Genomic DNA, 22,632 nt, shown 5'->3' with positions numbered 1-22,632 from the left:
AATGCACTTCCTAATGAACTCGCTCACCGAATCAGCATATTCGTCAATATTGTTGTTGGACGCAATGCGGAACATATTCCAATCCGCGTGATCGAAGCAGTCTTGAAGCGTGGAATCAGATTGGTCGGACCAGCGTTGAACAGACCTGAGCGCGGGAGCTTGTTGTTTTAGTTTCTGTTTGTAGGCTGGAATCAACAAAATGGAGTCGTGGTCAGCTTTTCCGAAAGGGGGGCGGGGGAGGGCCTTATATGCGTTCCGGAAAAAAGGTATAACAATGATCTAGGGTTTTTCCAGCCCTGGTAGCACAATCGATATGCTGATAGAATTTAGGGAGTTTTGTTTTTAGATTAGCCTTGTTAAAATCCCCAGCTACGATGAATGCAGCCTCAGGGTGTGTGGTTTCCAGTTTACAAAGAGTCAGATAAAGTTCGTTCAGGGCCATCGATGTGTCTGCTTGGGGGGGAATATATACGGCTGTGATTATGATCGAAGAGAATTCCCTTGGTAGATAATGCGGTCGACATTTGATTGTGAGGAGTTCTAGATCAGGTGAACAGAATGACTTGAGTTCCTGTGTGTTGTTATGATGATCACACCACGTCTCGTTAATCATAAGGCATACCCCCCCGCCCCTCTTCTTACCAGAAAGATGTTTGTTTCTGTCGGCGCGATGCATGAAGAAACCAGCTGGCTGCACCGACTCCGTTAGCGTCTCTTGAGTTAGCCATGTTTCCGTGAAGCAGAGCACGTTGCAATCCCTGATGTCTCTCTGGAATGCTACCCGTGCTCGGATTTCATCAACCTTATTGTCAAGAGACTGGACATTGGCGAGTAGTATGCTAGGGAGTGGAGCGCGATGTGCCCGTCTCCGAAGCCTGACCAAGAGACCGCTACGTTTGCCCCTTTTACGGCGTCGCATAGGGTCCCCGGCTGGGATCAGATCCATTGTATTGGGTGGAAGGCAAAACACTGGATCCGTTTCGGGAAAGTCATATTCCTGGTTATAACGATGGTGAGTTGACGTTAATCGTATATTCAGTAGTTCCTCCCGACTGTATGTAATGAAACCTAAGATTACCTGGGGTACCGATGTAAGAAATAACACATAAAAAAACAAAATACTGCATATTTTCCAAGGAACGCGAAGCGAGGCGGCCATCTCGGTCGGCGCCATCTTTACTATCAGTTACATAGGCCATTACAAGACATTTAAATGTTTCCCCTTAAACTACTCAAGTGTTGCTTTAGCAGTATGCTTAGAGTCATTGTTCTGCTGGAAGGTGAACCTCCGTCCCAGTCTCAAATCTCTGGAAGACAAACCGGTTTCCCTCAAGAATTTCCCTGTATTTAGCACCATCCATCATTCCTTCAATTCTGACCAGTCCCTGCCGATGAAAAACATCCCCACAACATGATGCTGCCACCACCGTGCTTCACTGTGGGGATGGTTCTCTCGGGGGGATGTGCGATTTTGGGTTTTCCTTGATGACCAAAAAACTCAATTTTAGTCTCATCTGACCAGAGTACCTTCTTCCATATGTTTGGGGAGTCTCCCACATGCCTTTTGGCGAACACCAAATGTGTTTGCTTATTTTTTCTTTAAGCAATGGCCACTCTTCCGTAAAGCCCAGCTCTTCCGTAACGCCTAGGTACTGGATGGCAGGAAGCTTGGCCCCAGTGATGTACTGGTCCATACACACTACCCTCTGTAGTGCCTTGTGGTCGGAGGCCGAGCAGTTGCCATACCAGGCAGTGATGCAACCCGTCAGGATGCTCTCGATGGTGCAGCTGTCAAACCTTTTGAGGATCTGAGGACCCATGTCAAATCTTTTCAGTCTCCTGAGGGGGAATAGGTTTTGTCGTGCCCTCTTCACGACTGTCTTGGTGTGCTTGGACCATGTTAGTTTGTTGTTGATGTGGATGCCAAGGAACTCTCAACCTGCTCCACTACAACCCCGTCGGTGAGAATGGGGGCGTGCTTGGTCCTGTAGTCCACAATCATCTTCTTTGTCTTGATCACGTTGATGGAATGGTTGTTGTCCTTGCACCACACGGTCAGGTCTCTGACCTCCTCCCTATAGGCTGTCTCATCGTTGTCAGTGATCAGGCCTACCACTGTTGTGTCATCGGCAAACTTAATGATGGTGTTGGAGTCGTGCCTGGCCGTGCAGTCATGAGTGAACAGGGAGTACAGGAGGGGACTGAGCATGTACCCCTGAGAGTTCACCATGTTGAGGATCAGCGTGGCGGATGTGTTGTTACCTACCCTTACCACCTGGGGGCGGCCCGTCAGGAAGTCCAAGATCCAATTGCAGAGGGAGGCGTTTAGTCCCAGGGTCCTTAGCTTAGTGCTGTCCAACAATACTCTATTGTGGCTCTATTTCTTTTCACATAAACAAAACATTCAGTCCAGGTGCCCCTTTTTTGTATTTTTTTTTTAGCAATTCTCAATAAGCCTTTCAGGGGCTCTGACAGTCCTTTTTGGTCGTTCTGCTGAAGTGCTTCCTGAAACAGTTGGACAGCGTTCATTGTCAGTCAGGGTGTTCTGACTGAATTGTCCATTTCTAAAGGCATTTGACGCTTCAGCAGTATCCTCCTGATGATCCTCAGTCCCTTGAGTGAATGGCTGCAGCCTTAGAGCCACCCTGTTTCGTCTCAGTTGTGATCCATGCTCTGTTTGGATCTCATAGGATCGCGGTGCAACTTCTCTCTGCACACACCCTTGCTGTATCCAGGTTCCTATAGTGATGTCTCGGAGTCGTACATGATCTCCAGGTTTCAGTTCAGGTAAGTGTCTTGCACTTTTGTCGTGACGATGTCCTCAATGCACTTATTGATAAAGCCAGTGACTGATGTGGTGTACTCCTCAATGCCATCGGAAGAATCACGGAACATATTCCAGTCTGTGCTAGCAAAACAGTCCTGTAGTTTAGCATCTGCTTCATCTGACCACTTTTTTATAGACCGAGTCACTGGTGCTTCCTGCTTTAATTTTTGCTTATAAGCAGGGATCAGGAGGATAGAGTTATGGTCAGATTTGCCAAATGGAGAGTGAGGGAGAGCTTGGTACGCGTCTCTGTGTGTGGAGTAAAGGTGGTCTCGATTTTTTTCCCCTCTGGTTGCACATTTAACATCCGGATAGAAATTAGGTAAAACTGATTTCAGTTTCCCTGCATTAACGTCCCCGGCCACTAGAAGCGCAATCTCTGGATGAGCGTTTTCCTATTTGCTTTTTGGCGGAATACAGCTAATTGAGTGCGGTTTTAGTGCCAGCCTCGGTCTGTAGATAGCTACGAAAAATACAGATGAAAACTCTCTAGGTAGATAGTGTGGTCTACAGCTTATCATGGGATACTCTACCTCAGGCGAGCAAAACCCTGAGACTTCCTTAGATATCATGCACCAGCTATTGTTTACAAATATGCACAGGCCCCCGCACATGTCTTACCAGAGGCTGGGGTTCTGTCCTGCCAATAGAGTGTATAACCCGCCAGCAGTATGTTCTTAATGTCGTCGTTCAGCCACGACCCTGTGAAACATAAGATATTACAGTTTTTAATGTCCTGTTGGTAGGATATACGTGCTTTCAGTTCATCCCATGTATTTTCCAGCGATTTAACGTTAGCTAGCAGAATGGAAGGCAAGGGCAGATTAGCCACTCGTCGCCTGATCCGCACAAGGCATCCTGATCTCTTTCCGCGAAACCTACGTTTCCTTTTCCAGCGAATCACGGGGATCTGGGCCTGGTCGGGTGTCCGTAGTATATCCCTCGGGTCCGACTCACTGAAGAAAAACTGCTCGTCCAATTTTAGGTGAGTAATCCCAGTTTTGATGTCCAGAAGCTCTATTCGGTCATAAGAGAAGGTAGCAGCAGCATTTTGTACAAAACAAGTTACGAACAACGCAAAAAATAAAATAGCATGGTTGTTTAAGAGCCGATAAGACGGCAGCCCTACCCTCCGGCGCCAACTTCATTAGCTGCCTTGGCAGTAGCTAATGGGGATCCATAATAAATACAAAATACACAAGAAATTGTATTTGACCGATATTGTTTTTTATTCCTTCTATTCATATGTGTTCTATTTCTATGTCAGTCCTGGTGATTCTGTAAGTGTGACACACCATACGTTAATTGAACATTACCCAGCCCTCCTTTTACCACAGTGGAACCACAGCCTGTGGGACATGCTCCATCTTGCCCTTCCAGTAAAGCTCTAACCATTTAGGTCAACAAGTCCAACAGACCATCCAGATCTGCGGTTTCTGGAGGGAATCCAGGAAATAAACAACTAATAATTTGTTGTGTAACACCATATATATTGCGAAATAGGACGAACTGAAAGTGTCTCTGAAAGTAATATATGGAATTATGTTCCATTTCAGTAACGCAATATGAATACAAAGAGGGAACTGTAGATTATAAAGAGACAAATAAAATGTTCACACTAGTATGAGCCTAATGAACCTAAACATTCTTTTCGCTTCAGTTGTCCCATTCCTTTGATGTGTTCCACACCGCTGGATCTATAGACATCATTTATGAACATTTTGGAAATGCAGTGAGAAATCAAAACAACCACACAGTTGGACATATTATTGTTCTGACATGAACATTGCTACCCCTCACCGAACACATCAACCATGGATGTCCTTGTAAGACCAGCCGAGTATAGTGCAGTTTATGCTCTTTTGGGTCAGACTTCCACACAGCACAGTGGGATTGATCCGTGTAGTTCTCAGCTGTGCTGTGGGAAGACATGGCTGACATTTAAAACAACGGAACATCACATCATGGGCTTCTGGTAGACAGGTGTTGAACATCACAGGCTTCTGGTAGACAGGTGTTGAACATCACGGGCTTCTGGTAGACAGGTGTTGAACATCACGGGCTTCTGGTAGACAGGTGTTGAACATCACATCACGGGCTTCTGGTAGACAGGTGTTGAACATCACATCATGGGCTTCTGGTAGACAGGTGTTGGACATCACAGGCTTCTGGTAGACAGGTGTTGGACATCACATCATGGGCTTCTGGTAGACAGGTGTTGGACATCACATCATGGGCTTCTGGTAGACAGGTGTTGGACATCACATCATGGGCTTCTGGTAGACAGGTGTTAGACATCACATCATGGGCTTCTGGTAGACAGGTGTTGAACATCACATCATGGGCTTCTGGTAGACAGGTGTTGGACATCACATCATGGGCTTCTGGTAGACAGGTGTTGAACATCACGGGCTTCTGGTAGACAGGTGTTGTACATCACATCATGGGCCTCTGGTAGACAGGTGTTGAACATCACATCATGGGCTTCTGGTAGACAGGTGTTGGACATCACAGGCTTCTGGTAGACAGGTGTTGGACATCACAGGCTTCTGGTAGACAGGAGTTGGACATCACATCATGGGCTTCTGGTAGACAGGTGTTGGACATCACAGGCTTCTGGTAGACAGGTGTTGGACATCACATCATGGGCTTCTGGTAGACAGGTGTTGGACATCACATCATGGGCTTCTGGTAGACAGGTGTTGGACATCACATCATGGGCCTCTGGTAGACAGGTGTTGGACATCACATCATGGGCTTCTGGTAGACAGGTGTTGAACATCACATCATGGGCTTCTGGTAGACAGGTGTTGAACATCACATCATGGGCTTCTGGTAGACAGGTGTTGAACATCACATCATGGGCTTCTGGTAGACAGGTGTTGAACATCACATCATGTGCTTCTGGTAGACAGGTGTTGAACATCACATCATGGGCTTCTGGTAGACAGGTGTTGAACATCACATCATGGGCTTCTGGTAGACAGGTGTTGAACATCACATCATGGGCTTCTGGTAGACAGGTGTTGAACATCACATCATGGGCTTCTGGTAGACAGGTGTTGAACATCACATCATGGGCTTCTGGTAGACAGGTGTTGAACATCACATCATGGGCTTCTGGTAGACAGGTGTTGAACATCACATCATGGGCTTCTGGTAGACAGGTGTTGAACATCACATCATGGGCTTCTGGTAGACAGGTGTTGGACATCACAGGCTTCTGGTAGACAGGTGTTGGACATCACAGGCTTCTGGTAGACAGGAGTTGGACATCACATCATGGGCTTCTGGTAGACAGGTGTTGGACATCACAGGCTTCTGGTAGACAGGTGTTGGACATCACATCATGGGCTTCTGGTAGACAGGTGTTGGACATCACATCATGGGCTTCTGGTAGACAGGTGTTGAACATCACATCATGGGCTTCTGGTAGACAGGTGTTGAACATCATATCATGTGCTTCTGGTAGACAGGTGTTGAACATCACATCATGGGCTTCTGGTAGACAGGTGTTGAACATCACATCATGGGCTTCTGGTAGACAGGTGTTGAACATCACATCATGGGCTTCTGGTAGACAGGTGTTGAACATCACATCATGGGCTTCTGGTAGACAGGTGTTGAACATCACATCATGGGCTTCTGGTAGACAAGTGTTGGATGGAGTGGTGGGTAGCTACTAGTATCAATGCAATGTGTATTTATTTAGTAATTTTCTTATAAATTACCTAAAATGTATTACAGTAATGTATAGGTTAACAAACTAGTGGTACATTATTTACATTAGTTGAGTAATCATGAAATACAGTATAATTTTAATGTTATATACAAAATAGTGTTACAGACTTCCGATCATAAATTCAGGATTTCCAGATGAACCAAGACAGTTCCCATGTCTGGTAAAAGAGAAGAGTTGTGTTCAGGTGTCACGTGCCTCCTAACGGAGGGAGGTGCAGGAATCAGGAGGAGGAGAGCAAGGAATTCCCAGTGGCAAAATAGTTTAATGAGCATTCCCAACACAACTACAACATGGGACTGAAACACGCCCAAACGAGGTTGCCACACACACAGGGAAATAAAGCGCATACACACGGAGGAGAAACATCTGCTACTAAACTCACTACCTAACGGCACAACTGCCGTGAGAAAAGAAACCCCGTGGTGCAGACACGCACCCCTAACTAACGTCACCACAGAAAACAATTCTGCACAAAGACTAGCAGGCAGCGGAGGTAAATATACCCACCCAAATCAACTAATCAGACACAGGTGTAAACAATACAGACAGACACAAACGAAAAGGAAAAATGGATCGGTGGCAGCTAGTAGGCCGGCGACGACGACCGCCGAGCACCACCCGAACAGGAAGAGGAGCCACCTTTGGTGGAAGTCGTGACATCAGGTGTGTCACTGTGAAGTATGTTTCCTCCCACACAACCGTCAGGTGTCACAGCGACTCCCATTACCACCATCCATAACCAGCCATACAACATACTCAAACCTCTCTACAAGAAAATGGACTGTGTTACAAAAATATGCACCAAGGAAGGTACAATGAACAGTTAGACTACACACGATAAGGACAGGCGGGAGACTTGAGTCCCAAACCCAGCTTTGAGTCAGACTCTCCACCATTCCTTTACCAGTTTTCACTTCCAGATCAATTATTCATGAGAAAAAGATTACTCAAAATTGGAACAAATTATGTCAATTTCAGTTTTGTTTGCTTGAAAACATCTCTTTGCTTTGAATCCATTCAAAGTAAGTCAAAGTCCAAACTAAGGAACAGTGACCTGGACACAACCCCTAAGACACTATCACACTTACTGAACCTTACCTTATGCACAACAAAACACCCACGTAATAATGCATTTATAATCATTTTTAACAACAGACATGCCTTGGTTGTATCAGCGTTTTAGGCAAAGTGTTGTGAAATAAAAAAAATATACAATTGATCACCTCTATATACAGTATAACACTATAGATAAAACTATTGGGATGACAAGAGCAAATTCTCTCTAAGACACAGTCGTGGGAAAAGCATGAAGAAAGGAATCCCATTTCCCCTTTGATCCTCAAAATCACTGTCAACTCAACCAAACAATAAGAAAATAACAAATGTTTTTTTCTTCAGTGAAGACATGTTGCAAGCCTCTGACAGTAATTACAGTCACGTGATGGTTATTACCAGGCTAATGCAATTTCAGCAAGCCCCTCCAGTTCCCCTTCTGTATGCTACAAACACACCAGTTCCAGAGACAAAGCCCTTCTCAGCAACCTCCATACACAGCTCTCTTTGCAGCATGGTCTAGAAACGTGCGTGTGTGTGTGTGTGTGTGTGCGTGTGCATGTCACAGGTTTGAAGTCTGATATGTGTGGAAATAGCTGCCCCAGAACAGGAAAGCCATTTTCTCACCCCACTACATCTTGTGTGAATAACATGCAGATGGGTATAAATAAACTGACAACACAGATACTCACTTTGAAACCAGCAAACACTTTAGTGTAGGTCTAGTGACATGAGAGTGAAGGAGGGTGAAGTCACGGTTCATATGCATGATGGTGGCACTTCTAATTAAATAACTTATGTATTTCTGGTGGCCCAGATGAAAGTCACATAGTAACAGTTTACACACAATCTAGTTGTCTTCTGTTTGCCTAAATACATTGAGGGTTCATAACCCACCTCGGTCATAACAGCAAGTCCAGAGAAAGCCATCAGCCATCACAGAGATCATCTCCCAGATTGCTAATGAGCAGTATGATGAGTTTAGGAAGATCCATGGTAGGTCATATAAAGTTGAGACAGGCAACCAGGAAGGATGGGCTCCAGGTTTACTGTCAGAGACCCACCTCCATCTACAGAAGTGAAAGTAAACCAAAAGTATGAACCTGACAGGGCAGGAGTGGCCTTGTAGAAAACAGCTGCATCATTAACTGATAGCAGCTGAATGATGACACATTCCTGTGACTCTGTACTATGAGTGGGAGTAAGCTAACAGTTTGGCTTCCGAGTGGGTGTTAGAGAAATGGTGGGACTTAACTGGAATTCTTCTTACTCACTGTAATTGTTTACCGTTGATAGGTCTGAACTATTCAAGTCTAAATATTACGCTTGAGCTGTGTTACAGGGTGTTTTTCTGCCCACATTGAATTGCGGGAAGCTGTAGAATAATAACAATAATTTGGGGGTTGCTTATATTTGTCCTGTTATTTGTTGCATATCCCAACTCCCCGTGAGACACCTGCAGGGAGTGGGGTCACGGCCAGGGTCACCATTGTACAGCGCCCCTGGAGCATTAAGGGCCGCCCCCAGGTGGTAAAAGTAGGCAACAATACGCCTGCCACGCTGATCCTCAACAGTGGGGCCCCTCAGGGGTGTGTACTTAGTCCCCTCCTTGTATTCCCTGTTCACCCACGACTGCATGGCCAAACACGACTCCAACACCATCATTAAGTTTGCTGACAACACAACAGTGGTAGGCCTGATCACCGACAACGATGAGACGGCCTATAGGGAGGAGGTCAGAGAACTACAACCTCTCCCTTGATGTGAGCAAGACAAAGGAGCTGATCGTGGCCTACAGTAAAATGCAGGCCGAACAGGCCCCCATTAACATTGACGGGGCTGTAGTGGAGGGGGTCTAGAGTTTCAAGATCCTTGGTTTCCACATCACCAACGAACTATCATGGTCCAAACATACCAAGACAGTCATGACGAGGGCACGACAAAACCTTTTCCCCCTCAGAAGACTGAAAAGATTTGGCATGGGCCCCCAGATCCTCAAAGGTTTCTACAGCTGCACCATTGAGAGCATCCTGACCAGTTGCATCACCGCCTGGTATGGCAAGGCAACTGATCGTAAGGCGCTACAGAGGGTAGTGGAAACGGCCAAGTACATCACTGGGGCCAAGCTTCCTGCCATCCAGGACCTATATAATAGGCGGGTCAGAGGAAAGACCATAAAATTGTCAGAGACTCCAGTCATCCAAGTTATAGACTGTTTTCTCTGCTACCGCATGGCAACCGGTACCGGAGCACCAAGTCTAGGACCAAAAGGCTCCTCAACAACTTCTACCCTGAAGCCATTAGACTGCTGAACAATTTATAAAAATCGCCACCGGACAATTTACATTGACATCCCCCCCTTGTACACTGCTGCTACTCGCTGTTTGTTTGTTACCTATGCATAGTCACTTCGCCCGCACCTACATGTACAAATTACCTCAACTAGCCTGTACCCCCTGCACACTGACTCGGTACCGGTGCCCCTTGTATATAGCCTCCTTACTGTTATTCTTATTGTGTTACTATTTATTATTACTTTTTATGTTAACCTACTTGGTAACTATGTTCTTCTTCTTGAACTGCACTGTTGGTTAAGGGCTTGTAAGTAAGCATTTCACGGTAAAGTCTATACTTGTTGTATTCGGCGCATGTGGCAAATAAAGTTTGATTTGATATACAGGGTGTGTGTGTTTCAATGTGTGTGTAACTACCTCTGTGACTTGGTTCATCTGGTACTCCTGTAGTTGCTGTTGGAAGCCATAGTTCGGGCCTACGAAGGAACGCACGGCCTTGACAGCCGACAGACAATCCTCCCAGCTGTAGGTGGTGACGGTCATCAGGTAGGCCACCACCATGGTAGTACTACGGGACACACCGGCCAGGCTGCATTATGGGACAGAGCATAGTCATGAGGGGTCAGGTACGGTCAACAGAAAGTTAGTGGTTTATGGTTAGGTGGTGTACGTACCAGTGCACCAGACAGGCCCCTCCATTTAGACGACATTCGTGGATGAACCTGATGCTCTCTTTGAAATGCTGTGACCTGCAAAGACAAAAACACATGGCCTTATAAGTACAAGTACAGAATAAACAGTGTAGTGTAAAAAGTGTATCACTGATCATAACAGGATGTGGATTGTCTTGTCATAGGTGAGACTAGGGCTGTTAAGATGACCATATTACTGCCACACTGGCGGTCACGAGTCATGATGGCAATCAAATTCCACGTGACCATTTAGACACGGTAATTAGGCTTCTCCAAGCTCTGATGCTGCTGATGGTCATTAGTAGCCTACCTAACTTGCCAACTGCCTGGTACTTAGCATTGTCCCTCTAATCACTCTGACATCAATGCAAATGTTATTGAAAATCTAAATCAAACACTGAATGAGAGCCCATGAGCTCATGTTGCGCAACATTTCTATGCAATTGCATGAGAAAACAGAGTGATGGCCTCTATTAAAAATAGGAGGATCACATCAGCTTTCTATAGGCTAGGCCTACTATATTTATTTTTCAACTTCCCTAATACTAAGCACATTGCTTCTCTTTACAACAGGAGTATAGCCTACCTGGCTGGCATGAAAATGAACCACGAGAATAGCGTTCTCCACTCTCTATTTAAGTGCATAGATTCCATGTATTTTTTCCCGGCCCCGGTTTTGAGACAGGTACATGATAAATCAAAATTTCACATATACACTGCTCAAAAAAATAAAGGGAACACTTAAACAACACAATGTAACTCCAAGTCAATCACACTTCTGTGAAATCAAACTGTCCACTTAGGAAGCAACACTGATTGACAATAAATTTCACATGCTGTTGTGCAAATGGAATAGACAAAAGGTGGAAATTATAGGCAATTAGCAAGACACCCCCAAAAAAGGAGTGATTCTGCAGGTGGTGACCACAGACCACTTCTCAGTTCCTATGCTTCCTGGCTGATGTTTTGGTCACTTTTGAATGCTGGAGGTGCTCTCACTCTAGTGGTAGCATGAGACGGAGTCTACAACCCACACAAGTGGCTCAGGTAGTGCAGTTCATCCAGGATGGCACATCAATGCGAGCTGTGGCAAGAAGGTTTGCTGTGTCTGTCAGCGTAGTGTCCAGAGCATGGAGGCGCTACCAGGAGACAGGCCAGTATATCAGGAGACATGGAGGAGGCCGTAGGAGGGCAACAACCCAGCAGCAGGACCGCTACCTCCGCCTTTGAGCAAGGAGGTGCACTGCCAGAGCCCTGCAAAATGACCTCCAGCAGGCCACAAATGTGCATGTGTCTGCTCAAACGGTCAGAAACAGACTCCATGAGGGTGGTATGAGGGCCCGACGTCCACAGGTGGGGGTTGTGCTTACAGCCCAACACCGTGCAGGACGTTTGGCATTTGCCAGAGAACACCAAGATTGGCAAATTCGCCACTGGCGCCCTGTGCTCTTCACAGATGAAAGCAGGTTCACACTGAGCACATGAGCACATGTGACAGACGTGACAGAGTCTGGAGACGCCGTGGAGAACGTTCTGCTGCCTGCAACATCCTCCAGCATGACCGGTTTGGCGATGGGTCAGTCATGGTGTGGGGTGGCATTTCTTTGCGGGGCCGCACAGCCCTCCATGTGCTCGCCAGAGGTAGCCTGACTGCCATTAGGTACCGAGATGAGATCCTCAGACCCCTTGTGAGACCATATGCTGACACATGCACATTTGTGGCCTGCTGGAGGTCATTTTGCAGGGCGCTGGCAGTGCACCTCCTTGCACAAAGGCGGAGGTAGCGGTCCTGCTGCTGGGTTGTTGCCCTCCTACGGCCTCCTCCACGTCTCCTGATGCACTGGCCTGTCTCCTGGTAGCGCCTCCATGCTCTGGACACTACGCTGACAGACACAGCAAACCTTTTTGCCACAGCTCGCATTGATGTGCCATCCTGGATGAACTGCACTACCTGAGCCACTTGTGTGGGTTGTAGACTCCGTCTCATGCTACCACTAGAGTGAGAGCACCGCCAGCATTCAAAAGTGACCAAATCATCAGCCAGGAAGCATAGGAACTGAGAAGGGGTCTGTGGTCACCACCTGCAGAATCACTCCTTTTTTGGGGGTGTCTTGCTAATTGCCTATAATTTCCACCTTTTGTCTATTCCATTTGCACAACAGCATGTGAAATTTATTGTCAATCAGTGTTGCTTCCTAAGTGGACAGTTTGATTTCACAGAAGTGTGATTGACTTGGAGTTACATTGTGTTGTTTAAGTGTTCCCTTTATTTTTTGAGCAGTGTATATTATTTAGTATATGTAAAGAGAAGATTAAATCAAGAATAGTCTGATGGGTGACAATATTAGCCTATCACTTGTGAATTATATATTATCACTTGATGCCCAGCTTAAGGCAAGAAACAGCGCAATACTTTTTTTGGGAGACTTTTCACATCATAGTGTAATGGCTGTTGGAAGGAGAGGACCAAGTTGCAGCGTGGTACGTGTCCATATTTATTAAATGAACACTGAAATAACAAAAATAACAAAGCTAACGACCGAAACAGTTCTGGCTGGTGCAGACACACAAAACAGAAAACAACTACCCACAAAACACAGGTGGGATGTGGCTACCTAAGTATGGTTCTCAATCAGAGACAACGATAGATAGCTGCCTCTGATTGAAAACCACACTCGGCCAAACACATAGAAATATAAAACATAGAACAAAAACATAGAATGCCCACCCCAACTCACGCCCAGACCAAACCAAAATAGAGACATAACAAAGGAACTAAGGTCGGGGCGTGACACATAGCTGCACACCTCATATGTAGCCTAGCCCATAGGACTATATGTTTTGAAAACGTTTGTATCACAATTAAAGTGGCCAAATAACTTCTTAAAATGGAGCACAATAATCAGTTTTACAACGGGTGTGGAGCCTAACTGGCATACATGTGAAGCATGTGAGTTTCAAGTATGGGGAAGATCATTTTCACCATAAAAATGCACATTTATAATAAAAGCATTACATTCGTAATTGCATTTGCGGTCACTTTTTAGAATTCTGTTTTCCTGCTAATGGAAGATTTGTGCTTATAGCTTACTACGGTGTGCACATTGCTGCGCTTATAATGTGAGGAAAAATCCTAATAGTTGATCAACAATTTAAGCTAAACGTTCTGATCTGTTGCTTCAGGCTCATTGCTTAAAAAAGTTGTTTTGATGCTAGTGGTTGGATTCATTTGGAATCTATCGCATCCCACAACTGTCCTACACTATGTTTGGAATATTTATTTCTCACACAGAATATGTCGACTTTTGTACTATGGGGGATAGTAGATTGACATAGGCTAGTGCTTTTGCTGTTTGTTAGGACTACTCATCTTGTTGGCTGACGAAAAGTAAATGTGGACAGTTCTTCCTCGGAATTGGATAAGGACGCACGCAGTTGCCTCCCCAATGTGTCTGTATTTACTTGTAGCCTGTGAGAAAGACCCGTCACGTGATGGAGAGCCATGTGAATAAGAGGTGCATCAGAGCGTGCAACTGGGAGAAGGGAATTATAATAATTATATTCAGCCCAAGAGCACAATGGCCACTGGCCGCAAAAGACATAGATTTCTTTTTACGTGACATTACAGCCACACAAAAGGGATGCCACCGGAAAATTCGAGGCATTATCAAGAGCTTGTCAAAGTGTGTACAGCAAAAAACAAAGCAGGGCTCATGCCTTTCATGCAACTTTTTTCAAAACATCATTAGAGTCGCACCATTAGAGTCGCATCATGCAGCCTTATTGTATTAAAAATCAGAAGATATAGCCCGATGTTTGTATCGCAACCAAAGATGCATAAATAACTTGAAATTATGTATTTAGGAGTAGCTGTTTCTTTGTTAAGCGCTCAACACAGAATAGCTGCATATGCACACTCCTTTAAAATGTTTGGAGAAAATATCCTTTCTATTTTACTCAGCTATGTTCAATTGTATTCTTCATTCTATACAATCATGTCAAATAATGTCACAGAATTCTAAGCAAATCTTGTCTGCTTAATGAACTAGTGTACAGTTCCACAGACATATGGCATAGCCAGATCAGGGCCTAACACAAGGACAACACAAGGACAACAAAGAGTATGCTATTCTGTTCTTCTGAAAGACTACATTTTCTTCATATCATGTTTCTTTAGACCTGTCTAAAATAAATCACGGATTTACTGTGATGATGTAGGCTCTTACATGGATATATTAGACTTTATAAAATGTAGATGTTCCAAAGATCTGCATCAGTGGAAATGTGTGGAAGCCAGGAGAAGCTAAATGTGTTTATGTTAATTAATGGTCAATTACCGTGAAACTGGCAGTTATTTGCTTGACAATCACCAGCTGACAAAATGTCATGACCGCCACAGCCCTAGGTGAGACCAGATCTATAACTATATAAATCGATTCAGGTCACATTTTATGGGATATGAGAAAGAACAGGAAGAAGTGAAACTAAGGTGTAAAAGTCATCTGGAGCCCATCTCTGCACAGCACAAGTTCCTTCAATCCGTTTCATCTTAGTCATGATGTCCAGATAGATACCTGACCTGTCTTATACCCAAGTATCTGTGTCCAATCATCACACCGCTGGGAAGTCCCAGGGCACAGTCTAGTAATTTAGCAGACGGTCTTATCCAGAGTGACTTACATTAGTGCATTCATCTTAAGATAGCTACTGTAGGTGAGACAACAACACATCACAATTGTAGCAAGTACATTTTCCCTGAACAAAGTGGTTATCAGTGCTAGTGGGAAAAGACGCATAAGGATGTTATGGAGGGGGAAGGGATGGGTAGCTTACTCTGGAGATGGTGGTGGAAGTGATCTGTCCTATACAGTTGTCTTGTTTAGTAGCACTCTCCACTGGACACAACCAGGAGAACATAGAAGTATTTTCTATTCAACTTCCATTGTCATCCAAGAAAGTCATAATATCTCTCACACAACCCGCTGGTTTGTCAATTCATGCACCTTTGTAGGACTGCGAGGTAATGAGAGTATAGGGGACTCCTATACTGCTTCCCCTCACAGACTTTACATCCACTATCATTCCATCTTTAGAGATCATCTGTTCATGTAGATCAATAGAGCATATACCCCAACTAACATTCTCCTTCCATCTACCCTATACTGTGACTTGATCTGTTTTTTGCTGTTGGTGTATGGCTACCACTCCAAACACTATTGGGAAATAGTAGTGAAGCGTTGCACAATAGGAGAGTCATATGGTGGGGAGCATTGTCCTATAACAGCAAAGGCTGCTTGGTTACCCAACCAACTCAACAGCCAGGGGCTAAAATAGATGGATTGCGCGTTCCCTCCTTCTCACTTGGAGTCAAACTCTTGCTGAAAGATGTCTCCTCAGCACTTTTCTAATTATTTCTGGTCCAGAGGTTTCCGGCTATCTTGTTAGATGTGCAGAAATGTATTATGTGGTGATTGTTTTGTGTTTTGAGAGGCTGAACTCCAAATGAAAACAAAAAGAATTAGGATCTTACACTGAGTAGACAAAACATTACGAACACCTGCTCTTTCCATGACAGACTGACCAGGTGAATCCAGGTGAAAGCTATGATCCCTTATTAAATCTGTTTCAATCAGTGTAGATGAAGGGGCGGAGACAGGCTAAAGAAAAGTTCTTAAGCCTTGAGACATGGATTGTGTATGTGTGCCATTCAGAGAGTGAATAGGCAATACAAAATATTTAAGCGCCTTTGAAACAGGCATGGTTGTAGGTTCCAGGTGCACCGGTTTGTGTCAAGAACTGCAATGAGGGAGGGGAGGGGTGTTTGGTATACTCAGTGTATATTTATGCAATAAGCCCCGAGGAGGTGTGGTATATAGCCAATATACCATGGCTAAGGGCTGTTCTTACGCATAACGTATCGCAGAGTGCCTGAACACAGCCCTTAGCCGTGGTATATTGGCCATACATCACAAACCCCCGAGGTGCCTTATTGCTATTGTAAACTGGGCACCAACGTAATTAGAGCAGTAAAAATACATGTTTTGTCAAACCCGTGGTATACGGTCTGATATACTATGGCTGTCAGCCAATCAGCATTCAGGGCTCGAACCACCCATATTATAATCACAAATGAAGGACAGTGGCAAACTGTATGGTTGAATCCAAACAAAGACTCTGTAGTGCTTTAGTTTTGTGATATCTGGTAACTGAAGATATAGGACATGTCCACCTGAATCTAATTCTAATTCTTTTTTCTTGAGTTTTTAATAAAACAACATGAAGTGGTCAGGTCAGCATCCTACCACAATAATGACACACTCTCAGAGACTCATAAGGAGAGAGGCCCCCAGTCCTAGCCCCTAGGGCCCCTACCCATGTCAGTCCCTGGCCTGGTCTCTAAAAGCAGGGAACAGGGGGACGTGATGAAACCAGTGCGGAGACCGTTAGCCCTGTTTTCCCAGCCTAGGGATTGTGACAGAGAGGGACTATAATAGGCCTGGTGACCGAGGCACAGCAGGATGTCACAGCAAGGCTTCCTTCCTGCTGCCTGCAGACCAGTTGGTTGCGACAGGGGGGTCAGAGGCCCCCCAACCCAACAACATCCCCTCCTCCCCTCATCCGCAACCTCCAACCACCCTCATCATCATCATCATCTCTCTCCTTCTTATTTTCCTCTGAGAAGACAAGTGATTGACAGACTGACTGAGTTATGCTCTGCTTGCCGGAGGTTAAAAAAAAGACTTACTAGTCGCCAAAGTTACGGAGCATGTCTTTAACACTAGTGTCTGTCCTTTTCTGACTGACTGGCAGACAGGGTGTTTCTGTCCAGGTATGAAAAGAAGGGTAGAACATTCCACCCTGGTAGTTATCCTTACTGCGCTACACAGCGGGCTACAATACTAATGTAATGAGCAGTAATTAATGTGGACAGTGGACACAGAACAAACTCAACAGATGGTGCAGGTCATAGGTACCATGGAAGTAGCTCTCTCTTTTATAGGATCTCTAAAAGTGGTGCGTGGCCAGCGTAATGTGCGGCTATGTATTGGACAACGACACAATTATCTGTGCTTTTTTGGGCTTAGGCTCATAAAATGTCTTTAATGTATGGCTCATCAGGCTCAGGTTGCTTCAGGCTTGAATTTTCATGCCGATCAAAGCTCTAATCAAATCCAGACATACAGTTGAAGTCGGAAGTTTACATACACTTAGGTTGGAGTCAATAAAACAATCTTTTCAACCACTCCACAAATGTCTTGTTAACAAACTATAGTTTTGGCATGTCAGTTAGGACATCTACTTTGTGCATGACACAAGTAATTTGTCCAACAATTGTTTACAGACAGATTATTTCACTTATAATTCACTGTATCACAATTCCAGTCAGTCAGAAGTTTATATACACTAAGTAGACTGTGCCTTTAAACAGCTTTTAACATTCCAGAAAATTATATCATGGCTTTAGAAGCTTCTGATAGGCTAATTGACATCATTTGAGTCAAATAGAGGTGTACCTGTGGATGTATTTCAAGGCCTACCTTCAAACTCAGTGCCTCTTTGCTTGACATCATGGGAAAATCAAAAGAAATCAGTCAAGACCTCAGAAAAGAAATTGTAGACCTCCACAAGTCTGGTTTATCCTTGGGAGCAATTTCCAAACACCTGAAGGTACCACGTTCATCTGTACAAACAATAGTACGCAAGTATAAACACCATGGGACCGTGCAGCCGTCATACCGCTCAGGAAGGAGAAGCGTTCTGTCTCCTAGAGATTAACGTACTTTGGTGCGAAAAGTGCAAATCAATCCCAGAACAACAGCAAAGGACCTTGTGAAGATGCTGGAGGAAACCGGTACAAAAGTATCTATATCCACAGTAAAACGAGTCCTATAGACATAACCTGAAAGGTCGCTTAACAAGAAGAAGCCACTGCTCCAAAACCTCCATAAAAAAGCCAGTCTAGGGTTTGCAACTGCACATGGGGACAAAGATAGTACTTTTTGGAGAAATGTCCTCTGGTCTGCTGAAACAAAAATAGAACTGTTTGGCCATAATGACCATTTTTATGTTTGGAGGAATAAGGGGGAGGCTTGCAAGCCGAAGAACACCATCCCAACCGTGAAGCACGGGGGTGGTAGGATCATGTTGTGTGGGTGCTTTGCTGCAGGAGGGACTGGTACACTTCACAAAATAGGTGACATCATGAGGCAGGGAAATTATGTGGATATATTGAAGCAACATCTCAAGACATCAGTCAGGAAGTTAAAGCTTGGTCGCAAATGGGTCTTCCAAATGGACAATGACCCCAAGCATACTTCCAATGTTGTGGCAAAATGGCTTAAGGACAACAAAGTCAAGGTATTGGAGTGGCCATCACAAAGCCCTGACCTCAATCCTATAGAAAATCTGTGGGCAGAACTGAAAAAGCGTGTGCGGGCAAGGAGGCCTACAAACCTGACTCAGTTACACCAGCTCTGTCAGGAGGAATGGGCCAAAATTCACCCAACTTATTGTGGGAAGCTTGTTGGAAGGCTATCTGAAATGTTTCACCCAAGTTAAACAGTTTAAAGGCAATGCTCCCAAATACTAATTGAGTGTATGTAAACTTCTGACCCACTGGGAATGTGGTGAAAGAAATAAAAGCTGAAATAAATCATTCTCTCTACTATTATTCTGACATTTCACATTCTTAAAATAAAGTGGTGATTTTAACTGACCTAAGACAAGGAATTGTTACTAGGATTAAATGTCAGGAACTGTGAAAAACTGAGTTTAAATGTATTTGGCTAAGGTGTATGTAAACATACGACTTCAACTGTACTTCCCCAGCGTACGAAACATTGCTCTCTCTATGAGAGACTGACCAGGTGAATCCAGGTGAAAGCTATCATCCCTTAAGGATGTCGCTTGTTAAATCCACTTCAAATCAGTGTGCATGAAGGGGAGGAGACAGGTTGAAGAATGATTTTTAAGCCTTGAGACAAGTGAGACATGGATTGTGTATGTGTGCCATTCATAGGGTGAATGGGCAAGACAACAGATTTAAGTGCCTTTGAACGGGGTATGGTAGTAGGTGCCAGGTGCACCGGTTTGAGAATGTCAAGAAGTGCAACGCTGCTGGATTTTTCACACTCAACAATATTCCGTGTGTATCAAGAATGGTCCACTACCCAAAGGACATCCAGCCAACTGTGGAAAGCATTGGAGTCAACATGTGCCAGCATCCGTGTGGAACGCTTTCGACACCTTGTAGAGTCCATGCTCCGATGAATTGAGGCTGTTTTGAGAGCAAAAGGGGGAGCAACTCAATATTAGGAAGGTGTTCCTAATGTTTGGTACACTCAGTTTATATGTTTTATATGCTTTGGAATGACACTTCCGGTTTTGGCGGGAAATACCTGGTGCCCGAGAGAAAAGTGATTTATTCTCGGGATGGAAATATTTTTTAATATGGGGAAAATATTCAACTCTACTAAAGACTGAATGTGAAAGTGATAATGGCGTGGGAGGAAGTAAGGACACCCACACAGAGCAGAGCTGAACAGAACGGTCTCAGTGCTACAGGGACTCTACCCTCAGCTGTCAAGTCACTTGGAGAGACATCCCAGGGTTAAGCATGTGATGCTAGGGGGACTCTGACACTACTTTTCTTTTCAAATAACCACAACGTGTAATCAAATGACATGAAAGACCTGCCTCCAATGACCACCACAACACTAGAGTCGGAGTCCCTTACTGCTGAAATGATTCTCGTGTGTTACAGCATTTGTATTATCATTTTCAGGGGTTGGAACCGGTTCAAGGAACAGAACCGAAAACCGGAAAAGAACAACATTTTTCAAGGAATAGAAATGGAACCGGGAATGAAAGTGATCCATACTGTTCCGGAACAGAACCGTTATTTTAAAAGCAAGGAAAACCGGTTAATAACGTTATTTTACGTTCCAGGCATTTTTTTCTAGTCCCACAAAAAAATGCAACAAAGCGCCAATGCAAAGCCCTCACTCTGTCACTCAGAAACTTATTCCAGCGTCTGCCTGCAAGCTGAAAATCTTTGCCGGTGTATGTGCATGTTTAAGTTACCTGCCTCTCCCCCTTCCGAAGCATAGGCTACTGTATTGACGTTAGAAGAGTGAGAAGATGGGGAGAGATAAATGTATTCACTTTTTCAATGCTAGTTAAGAATATTATAGGCCTAGTTACTGTATAACTCTATCGACCTAATTCATATAATGCATGTCATAACAAGATGCCTAGAGCTTCAAGCCTGCTCCTTAACCATCTCTCGCTCTCTCCCCACTCGTAAAATTTCAGTCACATCTTGCGCAATAGTCTACACTTGTCTGTCCATCATGCATGTAAACAACTAGCTTGCCTGCTCTATCCGCACTGATTGGTGAAGTAATTTATTTAGCAGGTTAAAAAAGAAACAGAAAGGAACGATATAAACTGGTACTTTTTGGGGATTCGAACCGGTTCAGAACTTTATTTTGCTGGTCGGAACAGTGGAACGGAACAAAAGAAATGTGGTTCTGTTCAGAACGAAATGATTGGGAAATGATTTCGGTTCCAACCCCTGATTATTTTTTATTTTCAACTGTTACATTTCTGCAACTTGTTTAATAACATTTTCAGTATTTATACTAAATGGTAGTATGCCAATGGCGACCCACCAAACATGAGAGCAGCTTAGAGACAGAGAAGTAAATGTTTTGGTCTGCTGCTACAATGACAGAGGGGGACTTGATAACACACGCGAAGCAGCAGCAGTCTATCTAGCTCATTTCACACAGTGGGGATGGGGTCTATATAAAACTACAGCCATTTAAAATACTGCACCATCTCCACTCTCTTTCCTGCTCTGATAGCAGAGCCGGACAAGTCAAACTGAGATGTCTTTCTCTCAGAGTCCTTTAGATTATCAGGTCTTTGTGTTTTTTTACTGTTTTGGTCTCTGACTTGATAATGTAGGTACCTTGTTTAGTTATACCTGATACATACTGTATGAACCTTTAAAAGACTTCCAGGCTTATTTCAGTTTTTTCAAAGACAAAGTGACTAATCTAATTTTCCTGCCTGCGTGTCACCCTGAAGCCACAAACTGAAGAGTTCCGTTCAACTGATGTTATTGAAACAATATGGCACATGAGTCATATCTTGTTCACAGGAAGAAAAGAGGGACCTCTGACGATGGCATACAGCGGAGTGGCTTGTGTTGGTGGATTTGTTTGACAATGAATGGTGTGTGTGTGTGTGTGGTAACTCACAGGTTCTGGCTAGACGCATCAGCTGCGTGGATACACAGGTAGGTCATGTCCTGTGAGAGGTAAACAGATAGGAGTACAAACACAACACGAGGGTCAGTTCTGTTCTGCACACAGCACATGCCATCTACATGTGGTCACAGTACAGTTTATCAGCGGTATATCATTCACTTTCTGCCAATTAGCATTCTTGTAATTTTTTCTATTGTTTGAAACAGTAATTAGTAGGTAAGGTGTGTGGTCATCAACTGCACATTGTTGTTGGATGAGTCAAGTAAATACACACACATGCTCAACTGAGTATTATAAATGAACCACATAGATCAAATAAAACTCAAATATGATGCTTCAAGAGTGAAGTGCTTTATTGAACAGTTAAAGCTTTGTCTAAAGTTCTACAGCCCAATGTCACTGGTATGTATTAAACTGTGAGACACCACTACCCCCAGCTGGCTTCAACTATGTACTACACAATCTATGTTTTCCACTTCTACAAAATTATGCCATACTGTACAGATTTCATTACACAACACAATTCCCATGAATCAAATCAAGGAACTGAATACTGACCCAAAAAGTTATGAGACGTCTCTCTAGAATTTGAGACAAAGTCCCATATTCACTAACTGAGTATGAGGAAGTTAAAAATCATTTAAATATTTAAGTTTGACTCATGTAAGACATGTTATTCAAGGTTAGGGTCAATGGTCATGAAATCCCATTTCAGTTCTTGACCAACTAAACCAGAATGAAGCCTACT

General features: G+C 44.2%; 1 protein-coding gene across 1 annotated transcript in view; it reads right to left on the bottom strand.

Moving 5' to 3' along the window:
* dusp22a (dual specificity phosphatase 22a) overlaps positions 1 to 22,632 on the bottom strand; it is a 33,039-nt gene that overhangs the window by 6,285 nt on the left and 4,122 nt on the right. Inside the window, exons 4-6 of the mRNA XM_055920965.1 lie at positions 21,876 to 21,925; positions 10,591 to 10,665; positions 10,334 to 10,505 (exon numbers count right to left, since the gene is read on the bottom strand). Of these exons, the coding sequence (XP_055776940.1) occupies positions 10,334 to 10,505; positions 10,591 to 10,665; positions 21,876 to 21,925 (297 nt within the window). The remainder of the gene's footprint in view (positions 1 to 10,333; positions 10,506 to 10,590; positions 10,666 to 21,875; positions 21,926 to 22,632) is intronic.

The sequence above is a fragment of the Salvelinus fontinalis genome, chromosome 4, assembly GCF_029448725.1.
Source record: "Salvelinus fontinalis isolate EN_2023a chromosome 4, ASM2944872v1, whole genome shotgun sequence".
Taxonomy (NCBI): Eukaryota; Metazoa; Chordata; class Actinopteri; order Salmoniformes; family Salmonidae; genus Salvelinus; species Salvelinus fontinalis.
The sequence above is the reverse complement of the archived record's forward strand: the minus strand, read 5'-3'. Positions and strand labels throughout refer to the sequence as shown.